General features: G+C 39.4%; 2 protein-coding genes across 2 annotated transcripts in view; one reads left to right on the plus strand and one right to left on the minus strand.

The window, feature by feature from the left end:
* The window catches only part of PCM1 (pericentriolar material 1), a 145480-nt gene that overhangs the window by 73217 nt on the left and 50168 nt on the right, over positions 1-22095 (minus strand). The window lies entirely within an intron of this gene.
* Positions 171-15661, plus strand: ASAH1 (N-acylsphingosine amidohydrolase 1). Its single transcript, XM_069855948.1, has 14 exons — positions 171-265; positions 5002-5048; positions 5239-5329; positions 6543-6629; positions 7571-7649; positions 8538-8612; positions 9426-9471; positions 10845-10989; positions 12178-12232; positions 12439-12520; positions 13129-13260; positions 13472-13595; positions 14138-14194; positions 14824-15661. The coding sequence occupies exons 1-14, from the start codon at positions 194-196 to the stop codon at positions 14911-14913; spliced, it is 1182 nt and encodes a 393-aa protein (XP_069712049.1). The 5' UTR covers positions 171-193; the 3' UTR covers positions 14914-15661.

Genomic DNA, 22095 nt, shown 5'->3' on the forward strand with positions numbered 1-22095 from the left:
CTAACCAGGCAAAACGGAGACAACCCCTCCTTCTCATTACCATAAACCAAACCGAGAATCAGCCCGGGGAGGGCGGCGAGGCACCTCCCCGCAGTGCCGGGAGGAGGCGGGGCGGGGCGGGGCGGGGGAGGGCAGGGAAGAGAAGAGACGAGACGGGAAGGGAAGGGAAACGCCGAGCCGGGGCGGAGGGAGGATGGCCGGGCGAGCGTTGGTGCCGCTCGCCGCGCTGCTCGTCGTGGCGCGGCTCGTCTGGGCGCCGGACCCGGTGAGGCTGGGCTGCGGGAGAGGAGGGAAGAGAGGGGAAGGGAAAGCGGTCGGGAGAACCTCTTGGATGGCCCCGCGGTCGCTCTGCCTTGGTCCTTGTCGGGGGTGTTTTCGCACTCCTCTTTCAGATTCCCCCGCACCCGCCGTGCGAACGTTACGCAGAAACGACGATTCTTTTTCCAGTTTAAGAAGAATTTGCTGAAAGCCCCTGCGCTTTTGCCTCCGCTCCGTGTCTTTTAGCTTGTTTTCTAGCTTTATGTATGATTTTTTTTTTAAGCTTCTTGTTTAGCTTTGCCTTTTCGCGTCTTGGGGAGAAGGGCGGAGCAGGTGGGCGTGGGGCGTCAGGTTTTGTTGGGTTTTTTTAACTCAATCGGCGACTTATTTAACTTCTGGTGGAATGTGAAGTCGGGGATGAGGGGGCAGGTGCTTGGGGCAGGGTGGCTTCCAGCTCCTGAGTGTGTAAACAGGTCTCCTTGCTTCCTGGTGTGCTTTTTATTCCCCAAGCAGTCTTTCATTTGTTCAGTTTCTGAATCTCACCTCTTAAATATCTTTTAATTTCAAAACTTTCTCACCTGCTTCATTAATACTGTGGGAGAACAAGGCTTCCTGTACTTGTGTTCGATCAAACAGCTTTCCTAGCAAAGTATATTCACTTCAGGCAAACAGGTGTGGTTTCTGGGAGAGAGAAGAACTGCAGGAAGGACTTTGGAGGACTCCGCGCATCTAGATGGCCCATGTTCCTCTACCACCCTGACTACACTTCTGTGCACCCAGTCCCACCCTCCCCACCACGAGGAACTTCCCAATACTATAAGCAAGTCACAGCTTAAAACACCTTCAGCATTTCAGCCAGAAGCTTCCTTGGGTGTGAGGGAGAAAGTGTTAGTTATCAGCAAATCTGTCATTAGAGTTTGATTTTGCATTTAATTGCACTTAGTGCATCTTCGCGCTTGCAGCGTGTCCACCGCGTGCCCATGTTATGCTGTGTGTCAGCCTTGGAAATTTTATTATTGATTCCAGTTCTGGGATGCATAATTTGCTGTAGAAAGAACAGCAGTCATTGTCTTCCTACATACAGCAGGTTGGGTTCTTTTCTTTAACAAGGAACATGGAAGCTCAATGGTGAATTACATCTGAGTGGTGCAGACTGTCAGTCCCTTTACTTTTCGGGTAGGCCCCTTCAGTCATACTGAACTTGATAAATTTATCCAAACTGCAATTTAAATTGCCCATTTCTTCAGTGCTGCAAGAGCACTCTGAACTTCCATGTTCAGAAAGGTGAAAAGCGGTGGAACTGCTGCAGCACAAGAGTGCTGCATTGGCATCATCTAATAAAGGAAGAAGAGCAGAGAGAAAAATGCTTTGACCAGCAGATTATCTTGTCCGAAAAAGGTTGAATGCCATGTCATTAACCTATGAAATGGTGTTTCATAGCTCTAAGAGATAATTTTCTGTTTATTTTTAAATATGAAGATGAGAAACACAAAATATTAAGGAAGGATACCAGAGAAGGTCCACATAAAATATTTTTGAGTGTAGTAAAGAAAGTGTTAGTGTTGGCATCCTTTAGCCAGGACAAACTACATTCGACCTATTTCATATTAATGAAGTCAGGCTAGGTTTTAAAGTATTCACTCAGCGATCATTAAACAGTGCATTAATATGCATTACTGATGTGAATAATAACTATTACTGCTTCATTTTTTTTCCAGGTATCAATTGCTCCTGACAGTTTGTTAGCTACTTGGTTCCTGTTCTGCTCTACTTTTTTTTCATACAGTCAGTCATAATATAAATCTTCTGTGCTAGTTCCATTTTTCATTATTTCGATCTTTCCCCATACAGTATTGTCTTTCTTTTCTGCTGCGTTCTCTTTCCTTTAGTGTTTTGAATCTGTGCTGCCGTGCATCCATTTCTGTATCGTAGTGTACGTGAAAATTTGAAAGTCAGCAGTACATCATAAAATCAAAATACGTAGCCTACTAGTAAAAGACAAAAAAAAATTAAATGAGAGCATTTAATCACCATTCAAGAACAGTTGTATTTCTCCTTGGAGGTTCAATACATGTTTAAAAAGCAACTCTATAGTGGTGACCTCCTGTTTGGAGCCAGGTTCTTCTGGCTCTTTCTGGGAGACCACCTCTGGCTTTGTCACATTGAAAACTCGAGGCAATCCTCTTGTTCTTGAAGGCTATTCCTGCTTCTCTTCCTACAGCATTTATTGTTCCTCTTCCAGTGTCCACCTCTGCACAAGGGAGGAACTCGCTGACCACAGCAGTAACTTCATAGCTGCTTATTTTACAGTGATGATAGAAAGTGCCTGGTAGTTTTTCTGTTGCTGTAAGAAAATTGTTTAGGTGTCTTTTTTTTCCTTTTTACCTTATCAGAAAAGTTTGCCTTTAGCTGATTGCAAAAGGTAACAATTTTTGTGTTGCTCCTTAGAACTTCATGTTAAAAAAAACCCAACAAAACAACAACAACAAAAAAAAACCCTTCTAGTTTTCTGGTTGTCTTGACATTTCTTTAAATTATTACTTATGTGCCAGCATATAATAGTTTACCTAAAGAAACTGTTAATAATATCAGCTTTCTTCAGATGTCTTGAGTCAATGCTAATGGCTTCAGAATATGTATGAGTTGTTTTGGAGATTATTGGTTGCTGTATACATTGACAGATGAGAAGTCTAAAATTACTGACATGCAGGGAAGGAATATTTACTCTGTTCTTTGTATGTCTCCCTTAAGTCTTCCTTTAACTGTCACTTTCCTTCCTTCTGTGGCTTAGGTTGGAAAGGGCTGGGAAGATAAAAATAGTGTCAACTGCAAGATTAAAATCTCAGGAGTGACATAATATTTAGCACCTGGAACACGACTTTAAATCCTCTAAAATCAATTTGCGTGATTGACACTACTTCCTTTGCGTACGCAGATACTGACAGATCAACTGGACTTTTATCCGTTTTGGATAATTTTTTGTTAGAGGCTTTATCTGTCAAGAGGCGTGTTTTGTTAGTGCATGTTTCCTGAAGGTCCAAATCTGTGCATCCGATGTGGTAGGGTGTATGTATAACAACACTTGTTCTGATTTATTTTAGTCTTACACGATGGAAAATGTCACAAGACAATTGCATTAATACTGTTAAGTACTTGCTTGTTTTGCACAAAGCCTCTGACTTCTGTTGCCTAATTAGTCATCTGATATCTTCCCCCACCCTCTGTGTTTTGAAACATCCTCATTTTGAGAATTAAATGGCCCCTTGTGATTGACCTTTTGTTGCCGCTGTAGCTACAGGCAAAGGCTGTAGCTTCACTGCAGTGAAATGTAGGAAACGGAGCTGCTGGTCCTATACCTTCATCTCCCACATCTGAAAGCCAAAAGTCATTTCCTGCTTTCTCCCTGCTGCTGGGAACAGTACAAGAAGAAAACACACAATCATACACAGAAACCTATCCAACTTAACAATTCCTGTTTCCAGTTGCAACAGATCAGAGCAGCGTTTGAAGTCCATGATGTTGTGTAAGACGTCGTGTTTTCTAGATTAATGCGTTAGAAACAGCTTATGTGATTAGCCCAAGGAGAACATGGACATTAGTTATCTTGTTTGTCCCAGTTAGATAGCTGCTAGATATCTTGTCTCAGTTTTTACTGAAGCAAGAACACATTATAAGGACACACTACTGAAGTAGTCTAATTAGTACAGCCAAGTAAATGTTCGAAATTTGAGATGAGTGTGCGAGGTGGGCAGAATGGTAGAACAATCCCTACGTTTTTATTTCTGTTCCATCTCTCAGACACTTGTGCTTTGGGAGCCTTTGTATGGACTCCCTGGATAGCATGTGTACCTTTCCCTTTTCCTAGTGGGACGTCACGTGCTCTTAGGAGCTTACTGATACATGCAGATAGCTTGAGGACTAAATCTGTTCTGCCCTCAACTGGCTGGAAGCACAAGTGCAGCTTGTATTTCTCTGGGTGAAATATACAGTTGTAATTCTGCTGTGTATATGCATATGTTGATGTATGCGTATGCATGCTTTGTGTAATTGATGGGAAAACACCCTCAACATTCACTTTCAGTACGCCTAAATATAGTGTTCAAACATTCATTTGTAACTAGCCGTGATTACAGGAATGAAGGCAATTACGTTTTAGTTATATTCCTGAAATGCACCTCTCATAATATTTAGCACCAATTTAGCAGCACTTTGCCATCCTAAGTAAAAAGTCATGCTGTATGGCTCATTGTTCCAGCTGAGTAGTTAGCCCAAAGTTCAGTGTGCTTTCCCTGCCACAGTCCCAAGATGAAGCTTAGCACTAAGCATAATTATGAATGACACTATAAAACAAATAATAATAATATGAATTGAATGAACAGAACAAAGGTTAAATTTTCTGAACTTCTCTGCAGAATATGCTTTTGAAGTGTTTTCCATTGAATTACACCGAGTAAAAGCAGGTTTGTGTGTTTATGATAAACTCATGCTTGCCTTGGACTGCATCAGGCAAGTTGTCTGAAGGTCTGTCAGGCCACACAGAGAAGTTGCTGTTTGTCTCCTACCTCTTTGTGTTCTTCTCTGCACCCTTTCTAAAGTCCCAAGACTTCCCCTTCCTTTAATATCAAATCACCATGGATTGACTTAACTGACTAGTCCTGAAGGTTTAATTCAAAACTAAGTCTGCTACAATAATAAAGCGTTTAAACAAAGAAGCTAAATAGTACTTTTTCACTGTCATTACAGTATGGAGAAGAGTGCAGGAGTAAAACATATCCTCCTTCAGGACCAACGTAAGTGATCTGATTCAACTTGTCTAGCAAATTACAGAAAAGTAGTGAGTTGCAAGTCTGAACAAGTTTTTTTTGTAATGTGTTCATGTTGCATATCTAGCAAATGCTGGTTACATGTGGGAAGCACCTGTTTTGTCAAATGCTTTTATAAAGCCTTCTTTAAATTTGAACTCTGGTCCTTATCTTTCAGGTTCAAAGGGAATGTACCCACGTATGTCATAAATCTTGATTTACCTCCCAGCAAAAGATGGGATAACTTGATGCACGACAAAAAGACAGAGGTATAAAATGCAGAGCTTGCATTGAATCCTAGCAGGTATAAAACTAGGACATGGCCTTGTAATTTGGAAAAAAAGGTTTGGAAAGAAATACCTGTGCTAAAATTCTCTTGAAAGGGATATTTCTAGTCCACTTCTTTAATATGATTCTAGATTAAAGTAATTGCTGCAGTAATTTTATTTTCTGTTCAACACTTGAGCTAGCGGCGTAAAGCGTAGGGGAACTGATGTTTGGGACGTAGAGGAATAAAAAGCAATGCGACATAAAGCAAACTTTCATTTATCAAAGCTCTTTAGTCATGAAGTAATACAGAATGAAGGGGGAGGAGTACACCAAAGGGACAGCCTCCGTAAACTGAAGTGAAAACTGAGACAGCACCCATTCTCTTCTGCATACACCTGTTTCTCTCAAAACACTGCATGAGTTGATGAAATGATGAGGCAGAATTTAAGAACTTCCTGTCCTTTTCAGGGGTGCCGGTTGCAGCACTGAGGTTGATACGGGAGAAATAATATTAAAAATACTTGAGCCTATTTCACACTACTTAACTATTCTTCTGAAGGTTGCTGAAAATTCAATTCAGTAAAACTTAATTTCTCATAAAAGGCATGGGATTTTTGCTGTATCCTTGTGGAATTTGACCTTTCAACTCTGAAAGCCAGACAAATTCTGTTTACACCATAACAATTATTTCTAAAGTCTCATTTAAGCCAGAGGCTGCACCTTAAATTCTGAAGGTTTCTACCTCTCATGTACTTTGGACTTAGATCACATAGAATGGAACTCTACTTGGGGCCATTTACGTGTGGCAAGTGGAAAGCATGTACTTCTGTAAGAAATTATGAAGTCTCTTTGGCTTCAAGAACAACGATACTTAAGCAAAGAGCTTTTAATTAACGTTTTTAAAGACAGAAGAGTGCAGAGTATTGAAATTTGATCAAACGAACACATTTTTCCTGTAATGCATTTTCTCTGGTAGAGGGCCATGTCAGAGCTAATATGGAAAGTTGTTTGAATAAAGCTTGAAGAGTGAGTCTAATGGAGAGTTGGGGGTGGTTTTCTCATTGGGAACACCACGTTCAGCATTTTCTTGAAATATGGAGGGGTTTTTTTTCAACAAAATGGTTTTTTGAAAAGTATGGGGAGTTCTGTTTGTATTTTAGCAATTTTTATGCTTAAGCTCTTCTATTCAATAAAAGTCCTTGTTCTTTGTAGCTGAAGACAGTGGTCCAGAATATTAAGAATATGGTAAATACCTTCTTTCCCAGTGGCAAAATTGTTGACATAGTGGATAACAAAATAGTAAGTATTTTAGCTTACTATTATTTTACTACTGTATGCTTTGACTACCAGAATTAGAATGCTACTAAATTTGGCAGTTAAGAACTTCACAACTGATATTCTTCCACTTCCAGAGCAAAAATGCTAATTTGAAAAGTTACTCTGAAATTTTGCCTTCTTGGTGAAATTTTTGCTGTCTTGCCTACTCTTATTTACTCTGAAACCATCAAACCTAAAATGTGTGTGTCTCTTTCCTCTAATTTCTTCTAAGATCTTTTCAAGTTTGGATTAGTCATGCTAGATACATGTGCTACTGACTTAACCACTGTAGCAAAACACTTCAGTGAAATTCTTTGCCACGTTCAACTCCTCTTAAACAGTAGAATAAAATCAGGCTTTGAAAACCATAATAAATGCCTGAATACAGGGGCGACTTTGACCAGGCCGCATCTAACTAAGCGGTTGGTTCTGAATAAAATAGGTTTTGGCATAGAATCAGGATAGAGGAAAACAATATAGTGTTAGAGACAGCATAAGGCCAAATCTGTCCCCATCTTTATTTACAGCAGCCTTGGGCCATGCTGGCCATATGTAATTTGTATCCGTATGTGCTTGAGTGGAGTTGACAGAAAGCTTATACAGTTAGAGATACCAACATATGAAAGTCAGGGATTCCCTTAAATGCTAACGTCAAGCTCAGTTCCAGTTTAGCTCTTAGAGTATGAGCCCTGCTTCGATTTGTTCTGTCTATTGCTGCTAACGATAAATAGGATACTGTGCTAATCTCCATTGCTCACATTGCTCATATTTTGATAAGTAGTAGTTTTTACATTCCCGAAGTATTTACTTGTCTTCTAAGTAGTCTACAAATGTCTTGGCTTTACCTATTGGGGAAAGCTTATCTTTTAAGTAACAGAATAGCATTCCTTTACACAAACAATGTACAAAACTTTTCCTTTCAGGCTCATCTAACTGCAACGCTTCCTTATCCTTTCAATGAAGAACTCCAAGGAATTGCAAATGCATCTGGGATTCCTTTGGGTAAGTTTCCAACACACTATTAATGCAGTGGAAAGCTAGGAATCCAGGCATGTTTAAAATTATTGTGTGAACCAATCTGCAATATAGTTGTAGTCATCTGTGACTTTAACAAATTATTAAGTAGATAAAGCAGTGAATTGCATCTCACCCTAAATGAAAACAGTGTTTTACAGGACAATGGCAATAAATCACATAAGCTTTTTATCAGGCTAGGACTTTGCTGTAGAGCTGTAGCTTCTCGCTCCTGGGTTTTGGGTACCAGAGCGAGTCTCAGCTCCTGTGCACCAAAATGTTGTGGAATCCTTAATTTTCATCGGTTTTCCATTCAGCTGTGTGTCTGCTGTTGACATACCAAGAAGGCGATGCTCAGTTTCATGCTGTGCTTTTTTTCCCTTGTGATCCTTGCCACATCTTCCTGCCTTGCTTACACACCTCCTGCAAAAGAATGCAATTCCAGATGAGAAGTAGACACCAAGTTCTTTCAGAATTGAGATGAAGAAGGTACACAAGCCTGCTTCCGCTGCTTCTCCCGCACAGGAACAGTACACATAGTACTAGTCAGAAACTCCTATATGAAAATAGTGGTACATACAGCAGGTTTCTTCTTCAAAGTGAATTATATAGCACATTTTGAAGTTTCCAGAGAAGGAAATAGCAATGACTTTCATCTTTCTATATAGTAAGGTGTAGGCCAAGGGATTGTGATTCTTATGTTTGCATTTCAGGAAGCTCTTGCTTTTGCTGAACTGGTCATTTCAAAGATGAGAGTTAAACAAAACCTTAGGAGAAATATTACAGAATGCTGAACTTTGCAGTGTGCTTTTTTCTATTTTTTTATGTTTGCGGCAAAAGTTTCAAATTATTGAACTTTGTTTCTTTTTGTTCTAGGGGAAATTGTTATTTTTAACATCTTCTATGAAATTTTTACTGTATGTACCTCAATAGTGGCAGAAGATAAAACAGGTAATGCAACCAGAATGGTGTTAAGAGTTTTCTGTTATGCAGGAGAGGATCTATTTCAGTTATACAAACATAGTCTTTCTCAACCGCAGGCAAAAAGGTCTAGTAGAAGAGACTAAAAGTAATGATAATAAAAAGCTTTTTCCAAAGAAGGGAGTAAGAGATCACAGGTGTCCCAGGTTAAAAAAAAGGGGAAAAGATAGTTGCAAAGATTGTTTAATTTTGATTTTATTGGGTTGAAGGGGAAGGAGGCAGGGAGCATTTTGTTTTGTTTGGTTTTTTTATAGTAGGTGGCATTTGTTTATTTAGGTGAAAGAAACACCAGCCAGACACCTGATACTTTCACAGCACCAGGAGGGATTCTAGTGTAATCCATTTTGCAACTAATTTCTAGCTATCACAGTTGTAAGGTGATGGAGAAAACAGAATATCTGTTGTAAGAAAAGAGACACATTCGTTCTCTTACTCAATTCTACAGCCCTTTCCTGTGCCTCTTCCAGCTTATGAAATATCTGAGGGATTCTCAGAGGGTTTAAAAGTGACTCACTTTTAGAGTAAGCTCAAGGTATTACCATTGTTTTAAGAGAATGTGGAAAGCATCTGAAGCTGAGATGGATAGCGGTTACAAGATTACTTCTTGTAACCGCTTCAAACACTTCTTTGATCCAAAAAAATCCCTCCATTTGTTTGTGCTTATGAAAAGGGCAATTAGGCAATTGTATTTTTCCAGCTTACTCATTGCCTGGTTTTCTAAGCTGAGAATTTTGTCCTTTATCAGAATTTTATTTATATATTTATTTATTCATTGTTATGTAGGGAAGCTGTACCATGCCAGAAACTTGGATTTTGGACTCTTTCTTGGGTAAGCACCTAAACTTGTGCCTATTTTTTGTTTAACCTGAAAAAAATGCTGGCTGTACTTGAAATTTCTACATGCTTTCTTTGAGTCTAAATGATTAATTGGATGTTGTTAAGATTGTGACAAGTAGTTCTGCATTGCATGTTGTGAAAAAAAGCTAAAATGAACTGATTATTCTACTGATCTTATGTCAAACTACTGTAAGCTTGTTGGGAATGACTTCGCAAAACAGTTGTGTTCAGTGTTCCTTAGTATTTTCTCAGTTAAAACTCTCAAACCAAAGAACAGTCCATTTAACCTTATCTCTGAGGTGTGGTCTGCCTTGTCCTTTACACAGTGGGACAGAAGCATGAGTTTTAGGCTGTGCAGTGAAATATGGATTAAGGAGCTTGGTTTTGTGTTGCTTTTTTCCAAGTTATGCCCCTTGTTACTATACTGTGCTCTATTGGCACATCCCATCATTCACCAAGCAGGTGCTTTGTATTCCACTGATCTAGTGTCATCGTTCAGTTGGATACAAACTCTGTAGTTTGTTGCCCAGCACTGGATTCTCTTAGAGTTCTCATTTTTTATCTCATTATTAGTTTTCTGTTTTTTCACTGTTTGCTTTTATTATCCCAGCGTATTTTGTAACGTCACTCATCAAGATAACCCTTAAGGCCCAAATGGAATTTAAATGTCCATCTTCATTAGAATTCTGTCTGTCAAAACTCAAATGTTGTGAACTGTGATTTCACCTGTCCCTTAGCTTTGCTTGTGTTGAACTTCTGCCACTTGTCAGAAATACTCCCTGAGAATTAAGGGGATTTTCAAAGCTGTTTGCAGAAGCTGGATTCTTTGTAGAGAATTTAATGGTCTGCTAGGTGTTCTTTAGCACCCCCTTGCCTACTGGCTTATCTTACAAACTAGAATTGGGACTTCCCTTCATGCAGAGCAAATCCAGCAGTATGTGGTTTGTTTTCTCCCTTTGAAAAGTAAGAATTTGAGGGAACTGGCTTATTCTGCTGCAGAACAAGCTGTGTATGCTTTCAAGATACAGTAGGTTAGGTGTCACAGTCAATACCCATAGCAGCCTCCCCTTGCCAGCAGGACTATAACAGTTATGTGTGTTCAAAACAAACGAGCTGTATTGTGGGTGTTGTTTAATACCAAGTAATGCGTATGCTCTTGGTTTGAACAAAACTTGGTTCTTTAAACGTGTAGGCAGTTAATGAAGACTTGCTGGCACTGCTCTGGTAACTACTGAGCTGTGGTGTTGGCTGCCGTGAGTAAGATCAGAGGACAGGCATCCCACAGAGGAAACCTTTGTGCTGTGAGGGGAAGTTTTAAAAGCTACTTAAGGAGGGAAGTTTCAAATGCTGTAATGTCTTCTGCAGGTGGGATGTTAAAAATAATTCATGGACTGTAACTCAGGAGCTGAAGCCTATAGTAGTGAACTTGGACTTCCAGAGAAACAACCAAACAGTATTCAGGTCTACAAATTTTGCAGGATACATAGGCATGGTGTCTGGAGTCAAACCAGTAAGTATGAGGGAGGGGAGCTTGTCAGTTTGTCAATGGTGCTTCAGACTTTCCTTTAAGATGTGAGATTTCCTGCTTTCATCCTCTGCCTTGGCATGTTTTTTAAGAATTATCTCTTCTTTAATTGTTCTGGTACATGGTATGGCTGTTAGAAGAAAGGTAAAAGAAAACAATGCTGCAGTCTTCCCTGTAAAAGGAGATTGCCTAAATGAAATATTTAAGTTTGGCCAATTCTTAAAACTGATGTTGAATTCTGAATACAAACAGGAATGAATAGTGCTCAGGTGGTTGGAGTTTCTTGTTAGTAAATAGATACTGCTGTGATCCCAGAGGTGAAACAGCATATTTGTGCTATTTTAATTCTTTCTCCAGTCCTTCTTGGAAAAGGGAGTCCTGCATTGCAAGACTCTTAAGCACCTGAAATTTGGGGTTTATCTACATCTTAAAGGCCAGCAATACGGAACCATAATAGGTTCTCCAGTGTACCACAACTCCTCCTTTTTCTACCTGCTCTGCCTTTATCCTCTATTGTAGGTGGTCCTTTTCATAGTAGGGCATTTCTTGCATAAATCCCTGCTTTGTGTCCATTTATTTTTGTCTTCTGGTCAAATAAAGAGTCCATTCTGAAAATGCTCCAGTGTAGCTGAATTCCACTTTTCTCTGAAAACATCAGTTGGGAAACACTGGGATTTGAGTTTGAATTGAATGTTACAGTTCAAAGTAGCACGACTTGAATTGTGTATAGCTGCATGCCCACATGAATAGCAGTAACGTACCAGAGTGTACTTAGCACTGGGACTTAAAAATCTGCCTTCAGACTGGAATAGTATTCATAGGTCTGAGAAAGTTATATACAGCAGGGAAAGGAGAACTGCTAATTTAGGGATGCAACAAGAACCAAGAGAAAAAGGGCCACAGGCTTGACTTGCTTTTAGCGTAAGAGCGTGGTTTGCTGGATTGCTTTACTGGATTGCTATGCCAGATCAGAAAAGTAATTTCTGCTTAGTCAAGTAGTGTAAATTAGGTGGTTCTTCCCAGGGTCTTGATCTTGCAGCCCATTACTCAAAGGGAAAGACTCTAACAAACAAGAACCTCAACTGGCATGTAAATTGCAATGCTGCCTGTTGTTTTTTACTGGTACTAATGGGAAGATGATGGATGAAGGTTGACTTGTTTAATGCTTTTCAGGACTTGTTCAGTCTGACAATGAATGAGCGTTTCAGTCTTGATGGTGGTTATATTGGTGAGTAATGTTAATTTCTTTCATTATTTCTGTACAAGTTTTCCAGACCTTGGGCATACCACTTGCCTTAATAAACAGACACACAAATGGTGAGAAGATTCCAGATAAGTAAGATAAAACACAGTTCATTTTAAAGGCTGTGAAAGTTAGAATAGCATGAATGAAACTTCTGAAAACAAATTATTGTAAGTAGTGATATTTTGCAGGAATCTTCGAATGGTTTCTCGGTAGAAGAGATGGTATGTGGATGGGCTTTCTTACAAGATCAGTATTAGAGAATGCTACAAGGTATTCCCTCCCTCTAAATACACTACTGCTTTAATCTACTTTGCTTTCAGCTGGCATGAATACTATGGATGTATACTCAGTTTCTAATGATACAGGTATCTTCCTAGAATTCTTAACACTAAATAATTCTGGGTTTGCTGGTACTCTTGGTTGTGGGGAGGCATCACACAAGATCCCTTAAAATTCCTCGCATGCTTTTCTCTGATTTATTAATTTTGTAATGAACTTACTCGTATCTGAATGCATAATGGCATTCTGCATCAAAACACATTCAGTAGGTAGTAGTATGTTGTAGGAAGTAAACAGAATCAAAGCTCTCATGCAGTAAATTAACTAGGTGGAGTATGACGCAGCATGTCATCGTTTTATTCCTGTTTTAAATGTAGAAGTGCAAAGAGCATCTGGCAACAACCATACTTCAAGAACAAAGCAATTGGAGGAGCTTTGCTTAAATGTTTTCCTTCATTGTGATACAATCTCCTCATATGTGCATAAAAGGGAAAGAAAGGTGTAACTACCCAGACTTTTCCTGAGTCTGTGAAAATCATTCTTCAGTACTTGAACCGTTTATAGCATTTAGTAGTCCAACACTACCTTGTTATCTGCAGTTACCAGGATGCCAAAGACAAACTGGCAAAAACAAGACTGCTGGCCCCAGCTTACTTTATCCTGGGTGGAAAAAATTCTGGAGAAGGGTGTGTGATAACTCGTTCCAGGACAGCTGCTCTGGATATCTGGGAGTGAGTATGCTTGACCTGCCTCAGCCTCAGAAGAGGACAGGTTCCATCAATAATTGTGTCCTATGTTTCTCATGACTTCTGTTGTGCAAGAACTCATTTGTTTAGCATCATTGAAAAATACCACAGCAAGCCTAAGAAAAATAGTTGTATATAATATATATGTATTTATTGTATTAGAGAAGCAGAACACAAACAAATAGCTCTTTTCCAGCCTTGATATCAAGAAAGGCACGTGGTATGTGGTAGAAACAAACTACGATCGCTGGAAGCCACCGCTAGTCTTGGATAATCGTAGAACACCTGCAATGAAATGCCTGAACCAGACAATGCAAGAGGTAAACATCTTCCAAATACCTCATCTTGCTGTTTTGAAATTCCCAAGTTACAGTATTGGTGTGACACCAGTCACAGGAGCCAGTGAGCATTCAGGACACTTGCCAGCACGGCTGTAATGAAGGAAGTAGCTAACGGCTTTGTGACACTTTGTGCTTCTGGATAACAGAATAGCCTCTTTACATGGATGTTTTTTAGTTTTAGGCTTTCTCTTCGTCAAAGTGGGTTTCCTGGAAGCATTTTCTGTGGCTGCTTATGCAGAGGAATAAACCTGCAGATACATTGAGAGAGATTTTCATTGTTTCCTGAGCTGCTTTATCACCAGTGAAATTCAAACACTCACTGTCGGGCAGCAAACGCTAACAGTCAAGTGTCACATGCCATACTGAGATCAGGTCTGCTCAAGCTTGTGCAGCCCATGTGCTTCTGATCTTAAGATGTACTCTTAAAGCATTATCTAATTGAGCAGTAAGAGTTAATAGTTCTCAGCATTTACACTAGCAGGCAAATGGCCATTAACATCAATATATTACTTTTTTTTCAGAACATCTCCTTGCCAGCAATTTATGATGTTCTCTCCACAAAGCCCGTCCTCAATAAGGTAATGCTTCTATTTTTGCAGAAGGCTTATAGTGGGGGGGCAGATCACTAATCACTGTACATCTAAGGAGGAGGTTACAGTGCTACATTCAGGGTTTGGGGGCTGAAAATATGCATGTAACGAGAAAAAAAAAACAGCACCTAACCAAACTCCACATTAATGCACTAAAGCAAAATGTAGTTGTTTTCCAAAGTTCCTATAGCTTTAAAGCTCCAAGTTGCCTGAGCCCTTTCCTTATAGCTGCATTTGGACTAAAACATCTTAAGGACCCTTCTAACCTGAATTAGCCTGTGTTACGTGCCCTTACAAGTAGTGTGAAACACATTAATATACCTCATAGTTTACACTTAGTCTGACTGAACCTGAGGTTTTGGTGGGTTTGGGTTTTTTTTAAAAAAAAAGATTAAAGAGGTAAGAAGGATTTTTGAATGGGAAATTCAGTTACTATATTCAGTAGAGGCAACTTTCTTGACTGGGTGATACAAGCTTTTCATGCTTGCATCCTGTTGACTAAGATAAATGCTCATTTTAGTTGAACCATTCAGTTCATATCAGAGTTTTTCACTAATTACTGTAATGAAGGATTCTCTTTCTTTTTTCTTTCTTCTTCCTCAACACCTGCCTTTTAGCTGACTGTGTGCACAACACTGATGGAGGTGGATAAAGGTCATCTAGAGACTTACCTGCGGGAATGCCCAAGTCCTTGTAGTCCTTGGTAGTCATGTACTTCTATTATGTTGGAGGCTGCTTGTCTGAAATGGAGGCCTTCCAAGAAAAAAATACTTCTGGAAAAAGATTCCTTAGCCCAACACCTTTCTTCAGAAATGTAATGGCTATATATAAATGTGAATGAGCTTCTAACAGTGGAGGACCCTATCTCACATTGGACTTTCTTTCTAATCGGCAGTTCTGCTGACAAGAAATGTATACTAATGTATGTCTGGTTTGATTTCAGCCATTTCTACCAAATGAGTTCAGCAGTTACCTCTAGTTCTCTAGTCAATGTGGAATTTCAGTCTTGACAGTATTCTTGGTTTATTGTTGGTTTGTGGGTTTGTTATCTTTTGCTGTTTAGTTGGGGTTTTTTTTCAGGTTAAAATACTTGTAAAGCACAAGAGTTAAAATGGCACCTACCAAGCATGAAAAAGAATGAGTATTAGAAGACCATCTGGGAAAGTACAATTGTGTTTTTCTTCCCTAAGCACTTAAGATGAATCGCTAGCATTCTGCTCTGATATGAGGATATGTCTTAGATACTCCATTATAAAACAACCTACCAAGTGTCATATCTAGTCACAGAAACAAGGTCTTTAGGAAATATCAAAAATGAGATCTGAGCTGAAAGATGTCTTTTCACTGACTTATAAATCTTTTGCTGAAGCTCTCTCTTGGACCTGTTAACAGATTTATTTTTTTTTTAATACAGATTTTTCTGTTGTCTCAAAAAAATAAATACTAATACAATAATTATTATTGAAGAACTTCTTTCTTTGTCCAGAGCACACATGCACTGATTTTGTACCTCAGTGGAAGTGACCATGTTACATATCATAGGGCAGAAAGGGCATTCACTTCCAAATAGACTGATTTTAACAGTGTCTGAAAAACTGATTTATTTCTTAAGGTGGCAGTTGAAGCTATTACCAAAATGGGAAGTAGCCAACTACTCATTGTGGTTGGGTTGTTTGGGAGGATTCGGGTTGGTTGGTTTGTTTTTGGAAAGTGGAGGAAGGAAGCCAAGTCAGACTACACCACTGGCCAGAATTCAAACTAAGAAAGTAAAGGTCATTTAGAACCAGAGAGAAGTACAGGCACCCTAATATTCTAGGAGGCAGATAATGTAGAAGGCAGTAGGTTTATCTATGTCACTGGCTCCGTTGCTGGGACTGGTTTCCAGTACCGACTATTGTGTTTTATAACATGCAAAGAGAAAACACTGGAGAGTAAGCTTAGAGGCTGGTATATGTGGTAGCTCACGTGCAATCCTTTCTTAACTCCCCTAGCAAAGAGTTGTTATTAATATTCCAATTGAGCCATGAATTTAAAGTTGCCACTGGTGCAAGGAAGTGTTTGCTGTTTGTTTGGTGTCTGCAGAGACAGGATTGCATAAGGCTTTCTAACTAAACCCTGTGAGTTCATGACATCAAGTCATAATGGGATTCTTGATAGCCAGAACACGCAGAACAGTATTAGTGCAATGCGGAAGTTCAGAACAGAGGATATTACAGTGCTCTGATCCAAACAGTAAAGGCTAATGTAAGATTTTTTTTTTTTTTTAATAATGGCAAACTGAACACCAAAAAGCCCACAGAAAGGGAAACAAGTTATTGCCCATAAATCTGAGATGCAAAGTCAACTTTCATCTAAGTATGACTGGCTAAGTTTTATTTGGTATTGCTTCCTTTTCTAAAAGAAATGCTAAAAGATAACATTTAATCATGCCTTGTTTCAGTAACTAGGTTACCAGCTAACAGCAAATTACAACAGCTCTTTTCCCATCGACACTGCAAGAAGCAGGGAGAAAAGGAATGCTATTTGTCAAATAACTTAAGCAGCTGATAAAGAAACAAGGCTTCTGGTTGAAGAAAGTTATATTCTAGGCCTTAGAACAATCTCTGTAAGTAGCACAGCCAGAAGCAGTTCAAAGGGCTGTAAAGCAGTGATGCATTGAGAGCACACAGAAATCGGCAACTCACTATTTTAACTGACCTTAAAAAAAGGGCAGTTGTACATCTAATTTCTTTTGAACTGAAGTGTGCAAGCAGAAGCACGTTAGCATGACTGTAGAACTACAACTAGAGTCCATTTTTAATCTCAGTCATGAATATTGAACCTATATAAACCAAAATCAACATACCAGCGTGATTTGGATTAGGGAAGAATGCATGTATAGTGCAAAATGCAGGTTCTGGGACATTTGGTTCATATGAAACTGTTAAACCTGGTCAGATGTTATGGTCTGTACCATGTAGGGCACATCTTACAGTGCTGATTTTACACCTTAATCTGGTAGGGAAGGGTTCAGATTTATTTGGGATTAGTTGCGTAACAGCCATAATCAAATCACTTTGTCATGTAAAAATAAATAGTAAGTTTACTTGCTTAATTAGTCCTGTCCCACTTTAGCATATCTGGAACAAGGCAGAGTAGACTGCTTACAGTCATTAACTAATGAGCTTTCGGTATGTCCCTTGCGCAAGACAATCCACATTTCCACATTGGAAATTGCTTTATGATTGCAAAGGCACAGCTAAATCCCCTGGATGTCTGTCCAGAGCCTGGACAGGCATGCCTATACCTGCTGTTAACTAAAAGTAAACAAAGCTGTTTAAAAACAGAAATCCCAACAACTTTGTCTTACTGTGTCTGTCTTGATATAGAATAAGTGATGAGTGTGATTAATTGCTCGTTATTGCTTGTTGATCTAATCTTCATCTGTCGCTCTGACAATACTTGTTCTGAAGGTTGTCTCAAGCCCGACAAAAAGTTTAATCTTGTTACAGACAGAGACATCTATTTTTAACATCATTTTTCTGCCTCCCCGCATGCCTGATGCCCTTCGTGGTGTAACAGAATCTAAGACAAGTTCACCGAAGAAATGTATACAACTGTTTGCAACTTTGGGATTTAATTTAGCTGCCTTTTTTTTAACAGAAAGACAAAAAAAAAAAAAAGAAAATGAATGTTTATTCCTATTTATTTGCTGTACACTTAGTTGAGGTACCTCACAAACAGAGAGGGTGTTCTGATTTTTTTTATGTTTGTTTTTTCCCCAAATCAAGTAAGAAACAGCATGTATTTTCTGTTTCAAGTTTAAACAAGAGACTTACACTGCTTTCCTAGTTCTGTTTCCCATGTCCAAAAGCAAAATGTTGACAACTTGAAAAGACGGGAGAATCCAGGAAAGGAATTTGGTTCTATTAAAATCAAGCAGTAGTTTTGGGACATGCGTGCAAGAGAGTTTGGAGTAGGATCAGTTAGAAGTTAAGGCTTTGCTTGGAAGCAAAACTCCAGAGCAGTACCCACAGATCATCACATGGACTTTCTTCTGGTTTTGGAGGACCAGAAAGGTTGGTGAGAAAGGCACACCCAGGTTCTCCCAGGAGCAAAGCCTCTCATCCTTTGCACCAGAAGAACAAGATGCGCCAGAAAGAACAGCGCTCAAAGACGTGGCAGAAACCACAATTTATGTGTTTTAGAAGAAGCTTCTTTTGTTAAGAGGGTCTGGAAACTTGACATACCAATTGGCAAAGTACTGTCATCAAGAAGAGAGCAGAAGATGCGGTTGTTCCAAACCAGTTTTTCAGAACATCATAATTTGCGGTATCTAAGGTTTCAGAGGTCTTTTGTAGCTCAGCCTGCTCCCACACTCTGTTACTTAGAGGAGAGGACAATAATTACAAAGGAGTTCCACTGTGTTTATATGTTGAGAAGCACCGTACTTGGGACACTTTCTGATCTAAAGTGAATCAGCCCTGAATTACATTAATTTTATACTGGTCAACCTCTCTCAGTCTAATTTGTTTTGCAAAGTTTGTTCTCCTAATTCAAGGATTATACATGAGCAATAGAAGAATCCCACTAGTGAGGCTGCCTCTTGGATATCCTGTATTTAAGGTAACTCCAGTGTTAAGGCTTGCTGTGAGAAAGATAAACAAAACTTTTTTTTTTTTTTGGTCTACGGTGAAAAAAAGCAACAGATCATGAGCATTGAGTTGTAGCAAAGTGCTAAAGTACCATCTTATTTTTAAAGCAGAACTTTAATTCACGTACCTGGAGGTGTTTGGATTAGATGCAGCCTTTTCTCAGGCTACACCCACTGTCTGAATTACATCAGTATTTGAACCTTTGAGTAGTTACATATAATTTGCACCAGCTTGGTTTCCAATTTGTCCAAGATGGACATCACAACCTCCCAGCAGGTCGTCTACACCAAAGTCTGGTCTGCCAACAAGTAAAACATGCAGCACTTGCTCTATTAGGGTCTCGATTATAGTTTTGCCCTCCACAGCACTGACCCACTAATGTTCTCCTTCAGCCTCTGATACAGACTGCTCAGTTGATCAGCTGCCTCCTTTTCATCAGGCAGCCTGTGAGTGCAGTGCATGCCCATACGTCAAGATAAACGTCTCAGCCACCCAAATGAGTTTGAAATGAAGCCAGGTGACTTTGCTTATCCCCGTCTCAAGCTCCCATTTTCAATAATGTCTCTGTTACACAACATTGCAACAACAGACTGGCAGAAACCTTGCTTCCCACAGCCCTTGATGCCAGGGCTACCCACAGGCAGAAATACCTGCTCAAACCACACTTCCTGGGTTCTTTTTTTTAGCTTGCCAACTTGCTATTTTCACTCCTGCTCTGAGCATGCAGGACAAAGGCAGCACAGTAGGATCCTGTCCAGAATTGTCTCCCAGCCACCAAGAAGTCAGGCACCTGACTGAGCTGTAGCTTTGCTACATGGAGATTTGTGTGGGTTAATTGCCTTTACCAAACAACCCTAGAATTGTCAGCCACAGCTTGCACAGGTGCTTATGATTTTGTTTCTGAAAGAGGTGACACCAGCCAGACCACCATTCTCCTCAATTTAGAAAGCTGGTTTGTGTCCTATTGTCTGGTTCCATGTCTCCACACAGGCTGAGAACTGTCACATGAATAACAGTGCTGCAGTTACACGACACTTTCCCTGTTCAAAACACTTGGCGAGGAAAACCATAGGTATTATTCATTGTAAACATGTCCTATAGACTAAACACAGCAGGTACCAGCAAGTAGTCTTGCTGGTTTGCATTTTCCAGTGTAACACGAAAGCAAAGGAGCGTACTGAAGAACCGCTACACGGAATGAGGTGTATGAATAAGATTTGTCTGCTTGATTTGATCTGTATGAACATTTTAAATTTGCAGGTGAAGGTTTATGCCAATTGCACTTCTTAACTGTGAGTATCTGCCAAATAGTTTCTTATTTAATGGCACAAAAAAAGAGTAGTAGCAGAGTTTTGCACAGCATAAGACATGAAAGCAGTCTCTGCTACTATAAACTACAAGAAAAAGCAGAGCTAATTTCAAGGATTTTCTAAACTGCAGTCTCAAACCTTTGAAGTATTTTGAAACCTAAATTCTTGCTACAAAAATCTCAGGTTTCCTTTCTGGTATTGAATATTTCTCAGAGTCACCACCTTCCCTAGTGCTGTTTACAGATGCCAGTCCCACAGCCTATCCTCGGCAGACAAGCTCCTGCACCTTCAGGGCTCTCCATGGACCCACGGGCTAGGTAAGTTGGAGAATCAGAGTCCCAGCAATAAACTGCAGTAGCAAAAGCACAGTGCATGCTGCAAAATGTACCAAGACAACCTAAGTCACCACGATACAAAACACCAGCCTCCACTGCACATATATTAAAAAAACATAAGAAAGACACATACATCTGAGATGGAATATGATGGCTGCCATCCTAGTAGAATTCAGTGCATTAGCCCTGGACTGTACAATGTCTGGCAACCTGATTTCAACATTGCAAACACAGATGTCTAACCCACAAAAGGGAACAAGAATATTCATAACTTTTATCTTCTGGAGAAATACAGTGAAAAAAAATTCTTTTGTTTTCTTTTTGAAGACATAAACCACCTAAAAAGAGAACTAAATGAAAATGCAAAAACTAGTAAATGTATAAATTTAGATTTTTCATTGCAAGGTATTGAAGTTTCCAGGTTTTTTTGCTTATGAAAGTGTCTAAACACAAATCATGTACATTACTTACACTAAATACTTGGTTTGCAACAGCAACAAGAAGAGTTAATTATTATGTTACCTTTAGTCTGCTAAAGTCATGCTAATGAAAACACTAATCAAAGATTGCAATCATTTGCATTTTCAGTCTTTGCGTGTTGTAGGTGGATGTCATTGTGCAACAGGATTTATAACTTTATCATGAGGCAATATATATGTGGTTGAATTCATTCAGTTGCTAATGAAATATGATCTGGGGACTCTTGCTCCAGCTGGGTGATAATTAGGGCTTATCACAGATAGGTCTAGGAAAAGGCTGGGAAATACTTAAGCTTGTTTTGCAGCTACTGTGAACCCTTAGGAAAGGGGTGATTCTTCTACAATGTCAGTCTGAAGTTTCCTGCCTATCCAAGAGAGGTAATGATAAGGTTTTTAACTTCTTTACAAATGGTATGGTTATAAGAAGTCTGACAAAAGACTACTTTAATGGATCTGGTTTAGTGTCTTTTCAAGTGTGAGATGAGTAGTTTGCCTTCTTAGGCTGCTCAAATAAAATGTTAATGAAGCAACTGGCTTCAGAGAAATCTTGCAGAACTTGCTCTATATGTTGCCTGTTAACTTGAAATACTGCTTTAGATAGCTGCCTGCCAGCACAACAAGCAACTTTGTGTAGGTTTCTCAAAGCAAAAAGAGGATTCTAAAGGTAGTTCCTGATTCTAGGGAAAGCAAAATGTTGCATTCATCCTTCCTTGATGAAGATTATAATGGCTCCGCATTAGCTATAAGCAGAAGGGCCTCTCAGGCAGCTAAATTACTGAATAGTCTTAAAAATAATAATCCATGTTGTAAGAAGGTAGCTCCCTCTCCCATAAAAATGAGTACTTCAAAAGCAGCTAAAGGTAGAAACTAGGCTGTGACTCCTAAGATATTTTATCCATTCACATTACCAGCTAGGAAAAAAAGAAAAAAAACCTACATGACTAGCAAAATACCTGTTCCCTTAATGCAAGCTGTTGGCCAGCTGGAGAGCAGGTTCCTATTTAAAGCCCTTCTCTCTCTGCAGGGAGCTGCTCCTTTTCCTCCTCCTTTCATTGATAAGGGAGGTCTCAAACTCCCATTAAAGTGGAGCTGTTGCCTATGAATTGAGAACTACAAAACAGCTTTTAAAAA

This window comes from Phaenicophaeus curvirostris, chromosome 4 (genome assembly GCF_032191515.1).
Source record: "Phaenicophaeus curvirostris isolate KB17595 chromosome 4, BPBGC_Pcur_1.0, whole genome shotgun sequence".
Lineage (NCBI taxonomy): Eukaryota > Metazoa > Chordata > Aves > Cuculiformes > Cuculidae > Phaenicophaeus > Phaenicophaeus curvirostris.

What these genes read in the sequence shown, in the direction of transcription:
- ASAH1 (XM_069855948.1), top strand. Translation starts at nt 194, where the DNA reads ATGGCCGGGCGAGCGTTGGTGCCGCTCGCCGCGCTGCTCGTCGTGGCG. An exon ending in TGGTGTCTGGAGTCAAACCA is followed by an intron (nt 10,990 to 12,177) that starts GTAAGTATGAGG and finishes AATGCTTTTCAG; the next exon opens with GACTTGTTCAGTCTGACAAT. An exon ending in GTATTAGAGAATGCTACAAG is followed by an intron (nt 12,521 to 13,128) that starts GTATTCCCTCCC and finishes TGTTATCTGCAG; the next exon opens with TTACCAGGATGCCAAAGACA.